This window comes from Protopterus annectens, chromosome 14.part0 (genome assembly GCF_019279795.1).
Source record: "Protopterus annectens isolate FY-2018-M chromosome 14.part0, PAN1.0, whole genome shotgun sequence".
Classification (NCBI taxonomy): Eukaryota; Metazoa; Chordata; order Ceratodontiformes; family Protopteridae; genus Protopterus; species Protopterus annectens.
The window spans coordinates 198772014-198793249 of NC_056748.1; the positions used below are offsets into that span (position 1 = coordinate 198772014).

Below are 21236 nucleotides of genomic sequence, written 5' to 3' on the forward strand. Positions count from 1 at the left end.
GCCCATAGTTATTTGGCTTTCGCCACCCCTTTAGTTTGAATAAAACTATGCCTATTATTTTGCTGTGCCTCTGTCAAGCAGTGACACTGAAGTAATCCCTGGGGTATATCTGCGATCCCCCATCCATTGGTCAAGATTCCTCTTGAACAAGGCCAGCGAGGTGCTCTGCCTCACATGTACCGGGATTTTGTTCCACAGCATAGGGAGTCTCTGGGTTATGAATCTGTCCCTCCAGCATGTTCTATTAATAACCGTGTCAAGGTTTAAGTCTCCCGCCCTTGTGGTTCTGAGGGATCTAGATTTTTTGAGGTGAAGCATATTCATCAAATCAGGGTTTGACATGGCCTTATATGTCAGGCACAGGTCACCTCTGAGCAAGCGGTATGAGACTGAATAGAGCTGGAGTTCTTTCAGTCGGGCAGCATAAGACATATTTTTGAGACCCTTTATCCTTTTGGTGAGGAACATTTGGGGCCTTTCCAGCTGCTGCAGGTTAGGGTTTGAGTTTTGCATGTGAGTGTGTCTAAATGTGTTTGTGACACTTTTGTAGTCTTTAGAAACTGCAGTTTCTATGAGTACTAGTTTTCAATTTGTTGTCAAGAAGAATGAAATGAATTGATTAACTAATATTGGTTAATTACCTAACTAATTAACTACTGCTCACTGACTACTTAAGGGCATGCTCTCAATGTTGTTTTTATCTGAAGAAGTCACAGTATTTACTGTGGCGAAAAGCGCTTCATTTTGGATTAAACTGCTTGTTCTTACGTTTTGTGTTTGGTGCCTTCCTTCCTGCAACCAGTTTTCAGTTTTGTGTTCTTTCATCAGCTTGTGTTTTAAGATTTAATAACTGTCATTTACATAAAGGTTCAGGATATGTTGTACCATAGGTGGGCATTTTTAACACTTTTATGCCATGTGGTACAATATTAAGCTTTAAATATGCAGAAAAACTCAGGTGTTGCCATTGTAGCTGTTTCAGCTGCCTTAACTTGTCTTCTAATTTATTTAAGTCTTCATTACAAGAAGTCAAATCACCATCAATAGTGGAAGGGTCGTCTATTTCCAATAATAATACGTTGTCACTAACAATAAACAAATTCAAAAATTGCTGTTCCCTCTTACCATTGAGGTTACTTAACTGTAAAAATAGAGATGGTGATGCCATGATTCTCCCTTCTGTGTTTCATGACTGTTTTTCATTTTGTTCAGTTTCTATTGATTGACATACTTTTTAGCCATCAGATGATGTAACAAATATCATGTGACTTTTTCAGGGTATTTCTGTAACCTGTTTTCATTAATTGTTTTTACACCTGATGAAGCAGTGAGTGAAAGCATTTTTTAGCTTGTGGTTTATGAAGTATTGAATTTTTCTTCATCTTTGGTTATTTTAGTGTTTTGTTGTGTAACACTTTTTGTGTTATTTAATCTTCAAAACCTGATAACTAATTAAGCATTACCAAATTTTGCAATGGAATTAAATAAAGAACATTGTAGTAGTTGGATTGAAACAATGCAATTGTATCAGTTTTTTTATGTAGTTCTAGCTATCCTGTTTAGAAGTTCAGAATATTTTATTTCAGGCATGTTTCTATGGCGGCGAAAATGCCAGGAGTTTGTCATTATATCTAGGCATGGAAATCTGCAATTTTATTGCAGATACTGTAAAGTTAAGTGTGACCAAGTTTTTTTTTTTTTTTTGTTTGGGTAATAGGAAGGACCTGGGTTTGGATGGATGTCTCTGGATAGAGAGATCAGAGGGAAGTGAGAAAAGTAATGTTTGATAATGATATAGTTGTTTATAAGGAAGGTTTGAAACTTAAGAGTAATGATCTTGGGTTTGTATGCAGAAATTTGATTTTTGGGAAATTTAAGATCACGCTATTAAATAAACTAGGAGAGATATCAGAACAACTTGAAATATGTTTGGAAATAGGTGTAGAGATTGTGACAGGCTGTTTTGTCTACTTATTGGTGTTGTGTAACTAGATGTCATACACGAACATATAGAAAGGGATACTATAAAAGGGAGATAGACATTTTCCTGGAGAATATGTCATTGTGATGAAAATAGCAAGATGGATCAGGTGAAATAAATCTTAAAAGGTTGTGTGGTTAACTTGAGTGAGGTAGAAGAGGATTGTCTATGATAGTTAAAAGTATGAAAAACTAAGGGTAGGGTTGGAGTTTTAAAATTAGGGTATATCAAGAGTGTGTATGGATAGGAGGAGATGATAACAGGGGTCATTTAAGCAAAGGGTACATGTAGATGATGTGGGTGGGAATTGGGGGTGGGATATGGCAGAGGAGAGGAATAAACTCGAGCAAAGTAAGAGGCTACTGAAGTGAGTACTGTGACAAAAATAACAATCAGTAAAGTTGTGATTTCACTTTATGTATATAATTGCTGTCCGTCTTGCAGCTGAGACTTTATATCAGTGTAGAAAACTAAAAGCTTTAAAAAAGTAATTATGCAGATAACTACAGAATGTGGGAATCATTTTAATGAGGACTCGTATTTACACTGGGGGGTTTAAAGTATGATGGGGAGTGAAAGTTCTGCTATAGTGCAAGAGTTAATGAGTTGAAAACGATGATAAAAGACATCAAGCTACCAGAAGATGTGTTTACTTTAAGGAAGTTAAATAGGGAAATACATAGAGTGGAGATGTGAGTAAGTCAGACGAGCTCTATCAGGATGGCCATTCAAACCAAGGCTGTGTGTTACAGTTATTAGGTGAGCCCTAATACTGTGTGCAATCCACATTTTCTAATTAGGTATTTATGACCTAATTATAATCTATACGTAGGTATCAATAAATAATACATAAATATATATAACTATATATATATATATATATATATATATATATATATATATATTTACACTTCAAAACATCTAAAACTTATAACATCTAAATTCAAAACATTGAGACCACAACATCTAAAACCCAAAACATTGAAACTTTGCATCACAACATTGAACACTACAAATCATATAAAAATAACATCTCCTCCATCTATAACAACACCAAACTAACAAACATACTTTTTAGTGCGTTTCTGCAGGGGGGGACAAGTCCCCTTGCACCCTTCATGTGGGGGGCTCTCCCCCCATACCCCCCCATAAATTAAATATACCGACTCTGAGATCACACTACAGTAGGAAAACGTTAATTTCCTAATCCCACTGTATCACGATCACCATAAAGAATGTACACATAATGTCTATATCACTTACCTGTATGGCCCAAAATTCAGATACAGAGTGGCAAAATAAACACTATATAAATAGTATAAATTCCTACACTATATAAATAACAACTATAGAAATAAAACTATAGCATCTCATACTGATACCACAAGAATAACAGCTTAAACTATAACATTTACATGTTTCGTGATATACTATTCAATATTATACACTTTCGATGTTATGAAATTCGATGTTGTGAGTTTTAGATGTTTTGTTGTTTTAGATTTTGAGGTCTTGATGTTTTGAATTTAGATGTTATGAGTTTTAGATTTTTTGAAGTACAACTATATATATATATATATATATATATATATATATATATTTTTTTTATATATATATATATATATATATATATATATATATGTATGTATCCTTATGTTATAAGATATCCTGTGGGTCAGTTGCTTGTGCTTCTTGAACTATGTATTGAGGATAGATGGGGTACAAAAATGGAGTTACTCAGGATGGACAACGTCTGCACATATAGTGTATAAACTACAAGGTCATGCTGAGATCAGGGTTACAACTGGTCACTCCCTCCCTACAGGATCGTTGAGCCAGTAACTGCTGCTGACTCCCACCAAGCTCCAACCACTTTCACCAACACTTGAATCACTAACTGATCTCAGGTTCTATGCACTCAGCCTCAATGACTTTTCTGAGTGTCCAGTATGAACATATTGTGTAACATTAGCTATTGGAAGATCAAGTTCAAACATTCAGTATAGTTTTTATTAACATTATGAAAACAGGTGTCTTGACAAAAAAGTAATATCACTTTTGAGTCATCCTCCTCTTCTTCAAACACAAAATCACACGTTACTTTCTGAAGTGATATGTAATCTATACTTGTAATGTCACTGCGGTGTTATGCTTTTGTAATGTGCTTCATTTTCTACTTAATTGTTTACCTAGATACAGAAGGGTCGTGTCCAATAACTGCACTGGAGGGGTGCGAGACCAGTATACAGCTAAAATTCAGCCATGTCCAACCAGAGCTCCAAAGGGTTTCCATATTGTCACCAGTGATGGGAAACTTACAGCAGACCTAGGACACAATGTTACCTTCTTAATACAACTGGATGAGGTACGCTTATACTTTGTATCTATATGTCTGTCTTTATCTATCTGTTTGTGTGTGTGAGTGTGTGTGTATATATGTATATATATATATATATATATATATATATATATATATATATATATATGTGTGTGTGTGTGTGTGTGTGTGTGTGTGTGTATGTATGTATATATATATATATATATATATATATATATATATATATATATATATATATATATATATATATATATATATATATATATATATATATATAGTAAACAGCATTATGACTTGCTAATTGATAAAAATACTGATATTTAAAGTAATCATTAAATGCATGTATCACCTACTAATGTAAACTCCATCTATCAAACAACAGATGCTGGCACAACAGCAATAATAATTCATATTCTCTACCACCCAGTTAAGAAAAAAAATCATGCAAAATTCAATAACAACTGTAAAAGTTATCCTTGCTTATACTAGCTTTCAGCAAATTATACTTATGAAAGTAAAAGATGAATTGTTGTACTTATGGTGAACAAGTGATATGCCAGGTTCTCAGTGAAGCCATCAGCTATTTTATATCACAGACCACTCATTGAGGTCTGTGTATAAGCTACAGTCTCAGTGTGGTGCTATTGGGTGAATTTGCATTTTGTGACAGCTGTTGTAGCTCAGTTCAGAGCTACGTTTTCCCACTCCATGGCATAGAGCAATTGAGCTGTGACTGTGACCCAGATAACTCAAGACTGCTTAGATGCTCAGTGGCTAGAATAGCCAGAGATGGTGGGGCTGGAAGGCTTGTGCATTCCGGAGAAGTGGTATATCTGTGTACAGTTTGGCATTCCCACTGAGATGGTGTTGTGTTGTTAAAAGTTCAGTATTTGAAGTTAATGATGGAGCTAACAGATTCATGAGTGGTTATGTGCATAAAATTAGTAGACTGTGCTCAGTTAGGGAATCCAAAAAAATTTGCAGGTTCTGGTCCAAGCTACCATGTCACCTTTCCAGTATGCCTACATCAGAGATGGTCCCATTCACATGGGATAATAAGGGCTATAATATATTCCTTCCAGGTTCAAATAGTATGAACCACTGCTAAAAGGCACTAAAGATGTGATAACCATCCTTTAGTACTGTGCAGTGAGATTGGGGTATTGAGAATACATGTTTAGTTATTCGGAACTTGTCCGACAACAATACTTGTGCAAATAATAGAATTTTGTCCAAAAGTATTTTAACCTGCTACACTTATAAAGGATTGCTACCTTTTGTTTATATCTTTTTATTTTTGTTATGTATTTTTCTATCTTGATTGAATAAGAAGTGTTCTATAAAAAAAGTGTGGATGAAAATTCTCCAATGCAAGGCTGAGATCCATTATAAGATTCTCCAAATCTAGCTATGAAAACAAAATTGCCACTGATTCTAGGGACAACCACAAAGCATTCTATAGCTATGTCAAGAATTTCAATGGCACCACCCATATCTGCTCTGAGTTACAGCACAACGGCACGAAAATTACAGGACCAACTGATATTGCCAACATCCTGGCAGATAGGTTCAGTGCTAACTTTAACCCCCTCTCACCCCCTAAAGGGCCCATGTCTATACAGGAAGAACGCAGAGTCCCTATAATCACAACTACACAGGTAAAAGCTGCACTCTCTAAAGCCAAAAACACAGCATCCATGGGACCGGACAACATCCCAGGCTGGGTTTACATGAACTTCAGAAAGAATTGGCTCCTCACTTAAGCACCATGTTCACTCATAGCCTCACGGCAGGCTTTGTGCCCAGTGAATGGTGCACAGCAACAGTTATCCCACTCCACAAAGGGGGAGCCACCACTGTTCCTGGGAACCATCGCCCTATTAGCCTGACGAGCCTGGTCCGTAAGGCCATGGAAGGTATCATCATGGAACTCATAAACAAAGACATTGGTAACCTCCAAACTCTGGACTCCACCCCAGTTCAGGTTTGTGAAAGGCAGATCATGCCTCCTGAACCTGATTGACTTCTTTGAGGCAGTCACCAAAGCCATAGACAAGGGTAAGATGGTTCACACAGCCTATCTTGACCTTGCCAAGGCTTTCAACACCATCCCCCATTCTGTAATTATAGCTAAACTCACTAAACTAGGTATAAATCCCTATGTCACAAGATGGGTTGCCAAATGGCTCTCTGACAGAACCCACACTGTAAAAGTTGCATAATCCAAATCTGACTTCAAACCAGTAACAAGTGGAGTACCACATGGTTCAGTCCTGGGACCTCTCCTGTTTTGTATCTACTTCTCTGAAGTATAGGCTAAAACAGAAGGCCTTTGGCTAACGAAGTTCACAGATGACTGCAAATTAGGAGCCATAGTCAAGTCCCCAAATGATGTGAACATCCTATGGAAGGGCCTCACTGAGACAGGTGCCTGGTGTCAGAGCCATGGCCTCAAGCTCAATGCCAAAAAGTGCATTGTCATCCCCTTTGGTAAAAACTCTGTACCCATGAACTACCACATAGGCAGCAGTCTACTTAACATGGAATGTGTGATAAGAGACCTTGGGACCCAGGTGGACACTAGTCTCTTCTTTGATAATCACATTGCCACAGTAGTCAGGAAATCCTTCTACATCGCACACCTCATCTCACAAAAGGGTTCTCATCCAAGAAAAAAGAGGTCATGGTTCCCCTCTACTTGACACTCATTAGACCCATTCTACAGTACAATGCCCCTTTTGGAATGTACCTCACAAGACATCTGCAGCAGCTGGAAAGGCCACAGAAGTACCTCTCACAAAAAGGATTACTGGCCTCAAACAGATGCCTTACATTGACCTTCTCAAAAAAACTCCAGCTTTACTCTGTAGCATATCACCTACTCTGAGGAGATCTCTGCCTAACATATAAAGCTATGTCAAACCCAGAGCTGTTGGACATGCTACACCTAAAGAAATCCCAATCCCTTCGAGCTACACGCTTTAGGGACCTAAACCTTGTCACCACAATAAACAAGACATGCTGGGGGGATATATTCCTGTCCGAGAGACTTCCCATACTCTGAAACAAGCTACCCATCTATGTCAAGCAAAGTTCCTCATTAGCACTCTTCAAGAAATGAGTCGATGGGAAATAGGAAATACTCCCCGGGGGATTACTTCTATGGCTCTGCTCAACAGGAGCACAGGAAAATAACTTTCTTGGGTGGCATAAGCCAAGGAACCTTGTTGGCTAGGCTTACTTAGGCCCTTGGGCTGATAGCCTAGTACCTACCTATGAACCTGTGAAGTTGCATATTTGTTTTGATAGTCACATGCTGGATATTTATTTATTTATGAATGCATGTTAACTGGGTGGAAGGGATGGTCTTGTTACCTCTTTTCAGCCACAAACCAGGCTCCTAATGAGTAGAGAAGTATAATGAAGGGGAGGATGTAGAAAAATCAAGACACAGTTTTGAAAATGCAAGTGAAGCAAGAAAACTTTTTTCATAAAACTACATTTTGACAATATTTTGTGTAACATTCAATGTGGAAGTTATGACTAAAACAGCAGAAGGCGTAATATTTTGACTAGAAGTGTATTTAACACTAGTCATGCACTACTAGTAATTGGAAGCCAATTTAATTTCTGTAAAAAGCCAAATTGATGGCTTCTTGCATTTGCTAAATACACAAACCTACTTATTTTATTTGTTGTGACCTGCAATATTTTTACTGGAGAAAGTTATTATAAGTGTATATTCTAATTTGAGGATTAATACATTTTTTCTTTTGCTAAATACGCTGTTAAGAGTAGTATTCCAATAGTATGTTTTGTTGGGTCTATATCAGATGATCGAAAGCTGATAACTCCGAAGCACAAAATCGTGATCTTCAAACCACGAAAGATAACAACATCGAATCCGCCAAAAATCCTCCTAATTACCCAAACAAAAAAAGCCCCCTGTGCCCCTACACCCCCCTACTTAAACATACCAACTCAGAGATCACACTACAGTGCAGTAATGGGAAATCTTCCCTTCCTGCACTCTATGGTGATATCCATTCTATGGTTCAGCGTTTTTGAACTTCGAGGTTTAAAGTTCGGAGTTATGTGCTTCTGAGTTATCAGCTTTTGAGCTTATGATATAAACCCTGGTTTGTTTGGGGTCTTTGCTTTGGACTTATTCTGGCCTTCCCAGCTGCATTTAATCAATCTAATTTACCTTTATTTGCACTATAGTTGATTAAAATTGTAGTTGTTTTACTTTAGTTCAAATTAGGCTTAGATATTTAGTTTTTTTTTAAGTGTGTCCACACAAGTACTGATATTAGGGTTAATAAAGTAACATCAGCAGAAAGTAATCATTTTGGTTCAGAACTCATACTTATTTTAAAGTCCTTAATGTTACTGTAATATCTTATTCAGTTTGCCAACGTTTCCCTAGCTAATTCAAGTGAAAGTGTTTGCTCTATTAATGATTTTATTAACCTGAAAAAAATATACTCCAGTTTGATATATCCATTTGAATTAATGTATAATGTATTTGTTAAAATAGACGAATTTGGAAAACTGTAAACTTTTAGAATCTTGCTGACAGTTTACTTTGTCAAAGGCTTTTTCATTGTCTAAACTTACTACTGCTTGAGATATTTTATACTTTTTTATGTAATAATGTAATATAATGAATCATTTCCTATTATTTTCTGTTTGCTTTTTAAAATAAGTCCAGTCTGATCATCATCTTTCTGGAATGGTAACTATTACTTTTATTCTGATAGATAAGAAGTGATATAAAGATCTTATAATTTAAGTCTAAAAGTGTGATTGGCAGATGTGCTTCACATAAATGTGGATCTTTATCTTATCCACAAAGGAAAAGGTAGCATATTTCCCAAGAGATGGGATAATGTTTATAGGGTCTATATCAGATCATCGAATCACTAATATGTTAACGCCTCTTCATCAAACACCTATTGAGCGAATATTCCAATCATCGAAATAACTTTTCAGTAAAAAGTTTCAAAGGGCAAAACAATGGTTGGCCACCATCTGGAATTTGCCCTTTTCCCCACTGTAGTGTGATATCAGAGTTGGTATATTTAGTTAGCAAGGGTGGGAGGGCATAGACCCCCCACCTGCATAGGTGTTAATTTTTTTTTTTTTTCCAATGGTCACTAGTGTGGACTACCATTAGTTTGCACTAGGAAAGTTTTCACTGAAAACTTAGTTTGATGATTAGTTTGTTCAGTCAATAGGTGTTTGATGAAGAGGTGTTTGCATATTAGTGATTCAAAGATCTGATATAGAACCATGTTTTTACTTTGAACTATAAAATAAACTAATTTTAATAGCTGGATAACATACTAGGAAATCCTTTATAAATGTTAGGAATTATTCTAGCCTTTACATGGTTTATTATTTTTTAATTTGTTTGTTTAGTTCTATATTTGTTGGGGGTATTAAGGGCTTTCTAGCATTTTCTTTTGAAAGTTTATTCTTTGTTTAGAAAAGATTATAATGTTTGCATATGTGCTGCACTTCTCAGCTTTATATATGTTTTCATAATATTTTCAAAGCAACCAGGATATGTATACATGTATATCTGAAAACATTCTAGTTGTTCCCTGATGCTTTAATCAATTTTTATGGATTCATTCTGTTCAGTAATCTATAGCTATTGAATCTCTTACTGCTTATGTTACTTCTAATCTTTTGCCCATAATTCTAGAATTTTCTTCAAGCTAGTGTGGCACATTTACATCTGAGTGTTAGAAGATGTGGGGTTAATGTGACATGATTTTTTTACGTTTTTGATCACAAGGAATTATGATTGCAGGCCATGTGACACATGCCTGCACTGCAAGGCAATTGCAGTCCTAAAGTAATAGGGAAGTACATTGAAAAGCATAGTGGATGTGGAACTATGGATGTTGGTGTGCCAAAAGAGGTCAGAATACTTGAGCTGTATCAGACGTAGGTGACACAAAAGGAAGGCGTTGTCAAGGAATGCGTGTACAAAGTCACCTAGTTCAGCTATGTAGTGTATTTCTGCATGGATATGCAACTGTTTATTACTGTAGACAGTGGAGTGAATTAATTGGTGCTTGGATCATACATCCGGTTCATGGTAATAATACTGTGTAGTTACCTGAAACTGCCCAAAAGGTGCCAACTCAAAGTGTAATTTGCTTCATACACAAGAATTGATTGACTGATTGTGTTTGTTAACTTGTTTCCTAGGCTGGTGCAGTGACCCAGGTTCTGAAGCACAATACAATGTACACATATATAAAACAAAGCACATTTAATTCATTGAAGTACAAAGCTAAAAATACTAAGCAACTTAAAAGGAACTTATAATGACAAAAGCACAGAAAACAGAGAAAAGAACAGTTGCAAGCAAGAAGGTGCACTTAAGTGTTATATACAGTATTCTGTATTTTGTGGGGGAACCTGCTCCCATTACAATTCAGCAAATAGAAGAGCACTGTTATGTATATGGATTTGTATACATAATATTAACTGACCAAATATTTGTACATGACAGACTTAAGACCTTCTTGTGGTGGGCAATGTCTGTAGCAGATAGGGGAATGATCCTAGGTATTAGTAGTAAGGCGAGCGAGAGAAGCTGTAAAAAAGTACAGTTGTGTAAGTAAACTTAACATAACAGAAGAAGATATTTAAATAGATCACTGTTGCTGTAGGCTAAAGTATAAAAGATGTCCTACAAGGATCGGATCAGCTGGCCAGCTTCCAAAGCTTTAATGTACCTTCCACATGCCATAGCTGCTCTACAACTCAAGGAGAGTAATATAAAATCAGAGGTATAGACACCAAAACATCAAATTATTCTTACATCAGAAAAGGGAGGCTAGAGCCCTGCCAGTTTGAAGCAATAATAATAATACAATATTCCACACTCTGGCATAAAAGTAGCAAAAAATAAGGGATAGAGGGATGATACAGATACTGCAACAGTGATTCTTTTGAACATCTACTGTTATGGTAAGTTTACTTATACAATAGTACTATGTTCGTCATGATATCACTGCTGCCACAGCTTTAGCTATATAGGATCAATAATAGGATCAATACCAGAGGTTAGAAAACAAGGGAGGATGAAGAAGGATTAGAGTCTAGGAGCCCCTGAAGAATCCACCTAGCAAAGCCTGCTCTGGACCTACAGAAGGACTCTTTGTAGTACTCAGTAAACATACCTACAGATGACCAAACTGCTGCATGTACAATATTTCTAGAGTCTACCCCTTCCCAAAATACCACCAAAGTAGTTAGACTCCTAGGCTCTGTCTTTGTCTGGAAGTGTCTTGTTATAGAGAGAATAGCAAAAAAAAAAAAAAAAAAAAAAGCAATAATAGGAGGCAACTATTTTGAAATTGTTTTTCAAACACTGATTGGCCCTTTTCTTACTTTCTTAGGAAATAAACAGTTGTTCAGCAGTCCTGAAGATTTTTTCCTATCATTGTACTATCTAAGTTGGCTGTGAGCATCCAGAGTATATAAAGTTCTTTTTCCCTCATTTTTTTAGTTCTGGAAAAGAAACAGGGTGATGAATTGACTGGCTCAGTTTAAACTCTGAAGCAACTGTAAGCATAAAAGAAGGATTTGCTCTCAAATTTACCCTCTCCGAAACTCTTTTGCAAATGTCTGAGCAATAAGTAACAATACTTTTCAAACCAAGGACTTCAAATCAGCATCCTGAGCAGGTTCAAAAAGAAGAAATACAAGTTTTTCCAGTACATAATTACATTCCCAAGAAGCCGATGCCTATCTTGGAGGAAACTGTTTCACTTGAGGTACAGGGGGGAATCTAAGGGCAAACAAGCAGAAATGTGCAGACAAGAGTGATAAATTTTCATAGAATATGAAAGGCCAGAGAACAGTAACTGACAAAATACTGCAGAAAAGGAGTCTGAGCCATAAAAGGGCACTAGTCCTTGTTTAGCACAATCTAGAAAGAGTTTCCACTTTTTCATATATGATTTTTTAGTAATACATTTCCTTGCTTTCTTTAATACCTACTGCACTTTGGCAGAAAAACAGTGCCTAAAAGATGTTGAAATTCTGTCATCTAAGCAGTCAGTTGAAGAAATTGAAGTTTGTGCTGTATCAAACAATCACTGTCCTGCATGAATAAAGTAAATCCATTCTCTACGGAAGCTTGTGGTAATTCTCCTTGGCCATTTTTGAAAGAAGGCAAATCCACTGTTACTTTGGCCAAAATTGAATCACAACAATTATATTTCAGGAAGCCCTCTGAAACTTAAGCAAAACCTTGGTTATCAGAGGAAAGAGTGGAAAAGCATTTCCATTCAGGGGAATGAAAATAAAACTGTTTTCCAGGCATATGTGCAAGGTGTCCTGGAGAAGGAATTCCTTATTGGTCTATTGTAGCTGAAGGCAAAAAGATCTACTGAAAGAGTTCCCCAGATATGGATACATTTTTGGATGACCCCCCCCCCCCCCCCCACACACACACACACATACAACTTCCATTGATGAAGGTCTTTCCTGGTCCTAGTCAGCTTGCCTGCATTAATATTTAACTTTGATGGAATTTTGGAAGCCTGGAAGGACACACTGTGTTGAATCACTAGATCCCAGGCTACCATAGCTAATCTACAAAAGGAGTCGGACCAATTTCCCCTCTGTCCTTTTATGTACCACGTCACTATTGTATTGTATTCTGTTGGATTACTAGAAGATGGCCTAGTGGTCAAAGTTGGTTCAGAGATTTGCAAGCATTTATTATTTCAACTATTTTGTCGACATTTGCCTTGTTTGATCAACAGACCCTGGATGTTTACTCCTTCGACAAAGGTCCCCAAACAAATTATTGTGCATCGGTGGTTACAGACTGAGTCTGAAATGGAAAAAGGGAGACCCAGGTTGAGAAATAACTGACTCACCCACTGAGTAACTTCTTTTTTTCACAAACCTTAGCACTGGGATATGAAATGAAGGATGATTTGATGAAGTGTTGAACTTTCCTCATATGACATTTGGCCAAAAGAATCATAAGAATAGTAGTAGCTATGAAACTTTGAATTCTGAGATAGTCCCTGGCCAATGCCTGTATCTGTTTGGAAAATATCAGAAACTGCTTCCTGTAATGTTCCAATTTGTTCTGAGGAAGATAGACATTCATGAGGTATGTATCCAGTAGACATCTCAGAGACAGAATGAGAGATTTTTCTATGCTCACTTGAAAACCCAGGCCGAAAAAAAGATTTATTACCCAAGCCAAAGATTCTTGACAATTTGTGAAAGAATATGCAAAATAAGGCAATCATCTAAATATTATAAGATGTGAATGTCTTGTAACCTGCAGTAGCTAGTACAGGAGCCAGGCACTTTGTAAACAATCCAGAACCACATGTCCTACCCAAATATCACAAGTTGTGACCAAAAAGTAAAACTTTTTCTCACAAAAATTAATTATTTGAAAGATATTTCACACAGGTAACTATGAAAAAATATATCAGATTTGTTTTATTTATTTATTTATTTATTTATTTATTTATTTATTTTGACAACAACTCAAAAAAGTTCAATTTTTTGTCTAATATTTGTGACAAAAAAAGATCAACTTTTCTTCATAAAAAATAATGAAGTGGAAACTATTCCCCAAAAGGGTACATATCTACCCAGCCTTGCTGAAGTGCCATCCAACTGTTGATCACTAAAAGCCTGAGTGGAAGAGTGCACTTTGATGTTAAGAAAGTTCTGAGGTATTGTCACCCTAAAAACTGACATTGTATAGCTCCCCATGAGCTGTACAGTGGTTATGGCATGTTAAAAGTGCCCCAATCTTCGGAATCCTGCCAGCTAGTCTGAAGCTCGGTAAGACATCCCATATAGCTTAGGTTGCTGCAGTAGCGGTCTGATAATGTACATATACAGGAGTATTAATGAGAAAAAAGAGTGCAGGAAAGCTAGAGGCAGAGGACAGAAAGAGGGGTAAGAAAACTATGAGAGAGGACCTGGGATATTTTATGTGCAGAGAACATTATTTACATATAGGCATAGTTAGTGTCATCAGTTTGAACTGTATTGTCTACTTTAGGTGCTAAGAAGCATTACTAGATTTGTTGTTGGTGCATTTTGTAAGATTATACTTTGTCGAGATTGCAAGTGCATTTGTAACTTTCTTTTATGTAGTCATACAGTTTGTGTCTAAAAGCCCTGTAAATATATTCATATAGTTTGTGTGTAAAAACCCTGTAATCAGTAGCAGAATGTGTCTTGGATGACACTTCCTTGTGAAGGCAGTTGCGCTTCATGGCTGAAATAATTGAGCAAATGATTAGTCTCTAGCTAGTGTCACAGCTTGCTAGGGATTTCAGAATTGTTCCAGGCTGTTTGTGTTTTGGCTACTAACTATATCTACCTACTATGATGTTATCTTTATACATCTTTATGCTATGCTGGCTATACATGCTCAGCATGCTTAACTGTGAGAGTCTGTCATATAGTCGTACAACTACAGTGTGATCACAATTATAAAATAAATGTGCTTCCATCTCTACTGCTGAACATGTAGTTTGCCTTTTGCAACTGAGGTCCGATTGTATAAATATATATATATATATATATATATATATATATATATATATATATATATATATATATGTCTACCTGAAAATGCAGACACTGCACAATGCACAACGCTGACGATGAGAACACCAACACGGGAAGTTTGACAACAGAGAAGACCGACAGTTGAGAATACCGATGCTGAGAACACCAACAAGTTAAGGTAAGTGTGTGATAGGAACGGACGTTAGGGTCAGGGTGTGGGTAAGGTAAGTGTGTGATAGTGACGGACATTAGGGTAGGGTGCGGGTCAGGTAAGTGTGCGATAGTGACTGACTTTAGGTTTAGGGGCAGGTTAAGTGAGTTAGGGTTAGGGTGCGTGTAAGGTAAGTGTGCAATAGTGATGGACTTGAGGGTTAGGGGCGGATTAAGTGGGTTAGGGTGCGGGTAAGATAAGTGTGCGATAGTGACAGAGTTAAGGGTTAGGGGCGGATTAAGTGAGTTAGGGTAAGTGTGTGATAGTGACGGACCTTAGCATTAGGGTTTGGGTTAAGGTTAGTGCATAGATAGTTGTGTATGTAAGGTTTAGTGTAGGTTTGTAAGGTTTTTGGTGTGCTTGTGTTGTGTGTGTGTTTTTCGGGAAAGGTATTTGTTTTGTTGATTGTCAGGATTTTGGTTTGTCAGGCATGTGAAGTTTCGTGTTTTTGAACTTTCTTTTTTTATCGGTTATTTCGTTGTTGGTGTTTTGGCGTGTCGGTGTTATCAGGTAGACCTATATATATATATATATATATATATATATATATATATATATATATATATATATATATATATATTTGTCTGAATAACTCTTCCGCTACTAGTGTGAAGGTATATCTGTATCTCTTTCTGTTTGCTGGATGTAAAATGATTGTTAACATTATTTTTCGAAACCTATGCTGATACATATTCAACTGTCCAAATGCATGTATACATGCAATCTCCAGTAAAAAATATAGAATAGTAGACTGATATACCTGTCTTGCAGTAGTAGAATAGTAGACAGATATACCTGTCTTGCAGTAATTTGAGCATGAGTTCGAAAGGTACCTGTCTGCTTTGGTTTGCATAGAACGTGGCCTGTATCACAATCTGCATTTTGTTTGATGACTATTTCCATTGTGCATATTGTTATACGTTTTTACGTGCATCACTACTAAACAGTTCTATTTATTCCTACAGACTCCATTTGCCTAGTCAGGGGTGGCTCATGATGTGGGGTCTTGGGCCCCTGCCCCCTCCCCAGCTTAAAAGAGAAAAAAAAAAGAAATATGCTAACTCAGAAAGTGAACTATTCCTTTTAATTAAACAATAATAGTTGACTTTCTGTTGTGTTCAGGGTCCTTGGAACTCAGCTCATGCATGGAATTCCAAGCAGAGCCAAAACAAAACAATTCCTGCTTCTTACAATTACTAGACTGTTTTGAAAACAGTCTGGCATTAGCCTTCCTGATCATCAGTTAGGTTTGATCAGCAGCATTCGTCAGTGACAGAAATGAAATGAGCATTTATTATTATAGCTTTGCGGAAGTAGTGTGCATATTTTTTTTCACTTCCTGTAACATTCAAGCATCAGCATTACACTCAGTAGGTAGCTGTCTGTGGTGGTCTTGGCAGGTTGTGTGTGATATCTGGCAGAGTGTTACACTGAGTCGTGTTGTCATTTAACAGCACTTGGGTCTCATGTTGAATTTTTGGCTGTTCATTCCTTCCATGTGCAGTCATTTTCTCTGTGTGGGTTTTGCTTTGCTTTCTTCTGCTAGACACTCAGCAATATAATATAATCCATACCACTGGCTATTTTTTATTTTAGTTTTCATCCCAATCTAACATCAGAGTGGTAGACAGAAGCTAACTGTCTTTTTGAAGTTGTAGGAAGGCAGGCACTATTCCCAGAAAGGCTGACTATATTTCCTTACTCATAATTTTTTGTACAGGCCATCATTAAGTCAAAAGTTGGTTTAAAAAAAATGTAAGGTGCACCTCAGTGTATTTGCAACTTTATGACTTCTGTGGTCCTAGGAGATTCCCATCTCAATTCAGTTACTATGTCCAGACTTAAATTACAGTGGAGTCTTGGCCAGTTACAGAATGTAAAAAGCATGGGGGGGGGGGGTTAAAATAAGACTAAGGAAGGAAGAAAGAAGTATAGTGGATGGTGTGGGGCCAACATGTGGAGAAAACAGAGGGGGCATGGACAGAGTGCAGGGGAGACTTCTGACTAACAGCAGGAACCACAGAGTGTTGGTTATGGCCAGACAACGAAGGTGTATATAGTAAGTAAAATGTCTATAATGGGTGGGTTTGTAGATGAAAGTGAATCACCACATTATATTATAAATGTTTTAAGATAAATGAATGCTAGCTAGTGTTAGGCCACATCATGTCTAAAGCAAGCGTAAAGACATAATTGAAAGTATTTTCTATCAATTCTCTCAATTTCAGTGCTTTAGTATGACATTGTCTCTTTAGTACATTTCTTTTTAAATGTAGTTTCTTACATACGGCAATGCTGGTACAATTTGCATAAAGACTTAGGATAATTACAGGCACAGCTAAGTTCCACATTTTTGTTTTTTATAGATCCTTAAATATTGTTGCAGTTTTTTTTACAGGTAACTAAATTTGAAACCATGGAAAAAACACAATTTCCTAATAAGATGTATTTTACCAGCCAAAGTTTTAATAATGATGTTAACAATCACATTATCATTGTATAAATTATTATGCAGTTTTATAGCCTTGATGTCCCTAGTGTAAGTTAAGGCCGCAGTGACATAGCTATGCATATCCAAAGATTAAAAACAAAAATAAGCTAATTTGTTCAGCTTTGTTATTTCAAGCCTTCTGTTGTCAGAACTGGTGAACTGAGCCCTATTAGTTCATTTCAGTTTTCATTTGTTTAATGCCTTATTAATGTAGTAGAAATTCTTTGACAATACAATCTTTGCATGTGAACCACACAATGTGTGTAAATGAAGGTGTGAAATAATCATTTGTTTTATGAGCTGTTGCATGTATTGAGTGAAAGGAAAGTGGAAACATAATTGTGCAATTCTGCTCATCACATTTACTCTGAATGCTGTTCTGTTGAATACAAATTGCTGAAAACTACTTTCAGTGGAAAAGAAACCATTTTTTTCATGGAGTGCTTGCCCATCTATGTAGATAGAAATCTTCCACAACCCCCAATTATATATATTGACTCTAGGAATCACACAATAGTGAGGAAATGTGCAACTGCAGTGATCATTAAAAGTGGTTTTCACTGATTTGTATTCTAACAAACAGCATTCAGAGAAAATGTGTTCAGTAGATTAACTGGATCATAAGGATTTATTTATTAATGGAGAACATAATTACTTAGTCGTATTTCCTATTAAACAGTTGAAATCTACCATAACCAAAAATTCCTGGAGTTCAGTTTGATGAAAATATTTGACCACAGTTATTGATTTTTTTTTTTTTTTGGTTTTCTTCAGGCCTGCTAACCATCTGGCTGATTACTCTAATCTGCACCCCGTTCAACCCTTTAAGATAATAGCCAGTCATGACATGGCTGTCATTTAGGCAGCCATCACAGAATTTTCTTGTGCAACCCTAAAATCCCAACAACATGATTTGTAAGTGCTATGGTGAAGGTAGTTTAGTAGGTGTAGAAAATACTGCAATCCACTTCTGGGCGTTGCATAGCCTTTCAAGCATGTTGAGCAGAAAGTTTCTGTTACCTCTCCACTCTATACCAGTGATTCATTAGCAGGAGACATGAACCCACAAAATGCCTCTCAGCATCCTGCTTTTTTTACTGCTCCTGCCCAGTGCCTGGGAAGTATGATTTCCCCACACATCTGGGCTGCAGTCGAAGTTTCCATCCGTCCAGGCTGTGGAGTCAGCCTCTCTAAGATTGTCCATTTGTACAGTTTAGGGAATGCAAATAATATTATTGTACAGACTGATGGTGAATGTCGTTTGTAAGTGAGCAGCACTGACAATTTCCTGCTGAATAAATCTAAATCATAAATTACTAAATTAACCAGTTTTATTTTTCTATAGGGAGATATCCAGAAAACAAAAATTTACATTGACTTTGGAGATGGCACAGGAGTTTCCTTTAGTAACATCAGCTCAACAGAAGAAGGCATTATCCATTCGTACAAGACTGTGGGGATAATGAGGGTGATGGCGTATGTGGAGAACAACCTGGGGTCGGACACCAGTGCCCTGTATTTCCATATAACTTGTATGTTATCACTATCACTGATTCACAAACAATGTCAATGTACTTTTTGTGTGTAGATATAACATATGCCAAAAATTAATGACATAAATTAACTGCAAAGAGGGAGTAAAGGGATGGTAAAGGTGTGTGAAATAGTTTGATGTCTTGATGTAGTGTACTGTGATTTTTTTTTTGTTTTTGTTTTTTACAAAATATGGAATAGTAACTGAAAAAGGGTATAGGTCATCTAATTGACATCATTATACTTAAAAGTTGCTAACAACTTTTGCTTTATTATTTTCAGGTTTATGAAATGTTTTGCAGGTTGTAGTTTCTGAGGTGCAGCTGCTATACTTCACTAACTTTATTAGGCACACCACTGGAAGAACAGTTATTGACAATGTTCTTGGCTTGCCCACTGAGTTTAAGTAACAATTCCTCTATTTGTTTGTGAAGATGTAAGCAGGACAAACCCAGTGTCATATAGACCAATGAGTTTACTTTCATGTTGTGAAAAATTAATGGAGAAGTTTATATTAAATAAATTATTGTCAGAACAGGAAAGGTTGGGACTTGGATCCATATATCAGCATGCATATGTTGAAAATAGAGCTATTACTACCTGTAAACTGTTCTCTAGCAGTATACGTAAATACAGGTCTGAATGAAAAATTGTGCTGTAATGTAATTTATATAGATTTAACTTCAGCATTTGATAGGGTCATACATGAAACACTGATCAATAAATTAGAATAACTAGGCAATGATGTACTCTTGATAACAAGGATTGCTGCATGGCTTACAAACAGGACATGGCAAGTGTCATACAGCAGTTGAACAGGTGAAATTCAAGGTTACATACAGGGTGTCCTACAGGGCTCTAACCTTGGCCCTTACTTGTTTAGATTGTACTTGGGATTCAAATATAATCTGTGTGGGCTTCACGCAAAGCCTACATGGAGTTGACATGCGTGCATGGCAATGTGTGATGAACAGCAGTACTCATTGCATATTCATGCCACGCACTACATTTAAGCATAAATAAGTGAGGTTTTGTGACTGGCAACAATGTTGCTGGCCAGGAAACCATGTAAGTGAACATAGATAGCACTCCTATTTAAATTAGAGCACTGAAGGTCGGCAGTTTTGCGTGAAATGCCACAGTGATCACTAGGGCTTCACAGATAGTGCTCAATCTCATAGTGCAAGACATCTGTACAAAGGCCAAGATAATGGAGTGACAATGACCCAGAAATAGGGACATATTTGCCATATTTATCCTATAGAAATATGCTAAAATAACCAGGGGATTGTGTTAGGCTACATGTTGTGAAGGATTTGAAGTCTGAAACTCAAATGTAAGTAATTATTGAGACACATCAGTCCTGAGATCATCCCAGGGATGTGACAGAAAGTCACAAATTTGATAAAGGACACATCTGGACATTCTGTGAAAATCTGGACAGTTGAGAGGTATGAATGTTAAGTATATGGTCCAAACACTTTACAGGGCAATGTATCTACAGTGCAGAGTATTGTGAATTCCTATTCCTGGCATTCGGTACTGAAGTTGTGTAAATGATCTGTAAAGGTACGTGGACTGATATGTAAAATAAACACTCAGGGGAAGTCTGTGTATTGATCAGGGACACACAGATGAATTGTAGAAATGAACACAGGGAAGGAGTACAGATGAAACAACCTAATGTACAGCAGATGAGAACATGTCAATGGAAGATGGTTGTAGCAGTGATACCAATCACATATCAATATGGTACAGTAGGGACTGCACAGTGAAAATGTGTATTATGTGACTGTTGCACAAGGTAACATAACAATGGGGATGACGCCTGTGTGAGATAATCACCCTTACATGAATAATGCAACTGACATATATTAGAGATCAGGCATACAATTGAGGTAGGGTGCATAGTGTGAAGCTCTGCAAACTGATTTACCTGAACATGAGTGCAATCTCAGCAGAGGTCTCCAGCACAGGTAAAGACTCATGGACAACATTAAAAGAAGCACATGCAATCATGGACAATATCAGAATAATACCACCAGTAATCCCATGTGTCTGATGGAACATATGTGATTTAGATTGATCGGAGATG

General features: G+C 36.8%; 1 protein-coding gene across 1 annotated transcript in view; it reads left to right on the forward strand.

The window, feature by feature from the left end:
- LOC122788639 (VPS10 domain-containing receptor SorCS1-like) overlaps positions 1–21236 on the forward strand; it is a 1297464-nt gene that overhangs the window by 775189 nt on the left and 501039 nt on the right. Inside the window, exons 14-15 of the mRNA XM_044055539.1 lie at positions 4175–4346; positions 18954–19140. Of these exons, the coding sequence (XP_043911474.1) occupies positions 4175–4346; positions 18954–19140 (359 nt within the window). The remainder of the gene's footprint in view (positions 1–4174; positions 4347–18953; positions 19141–21236) is intronic.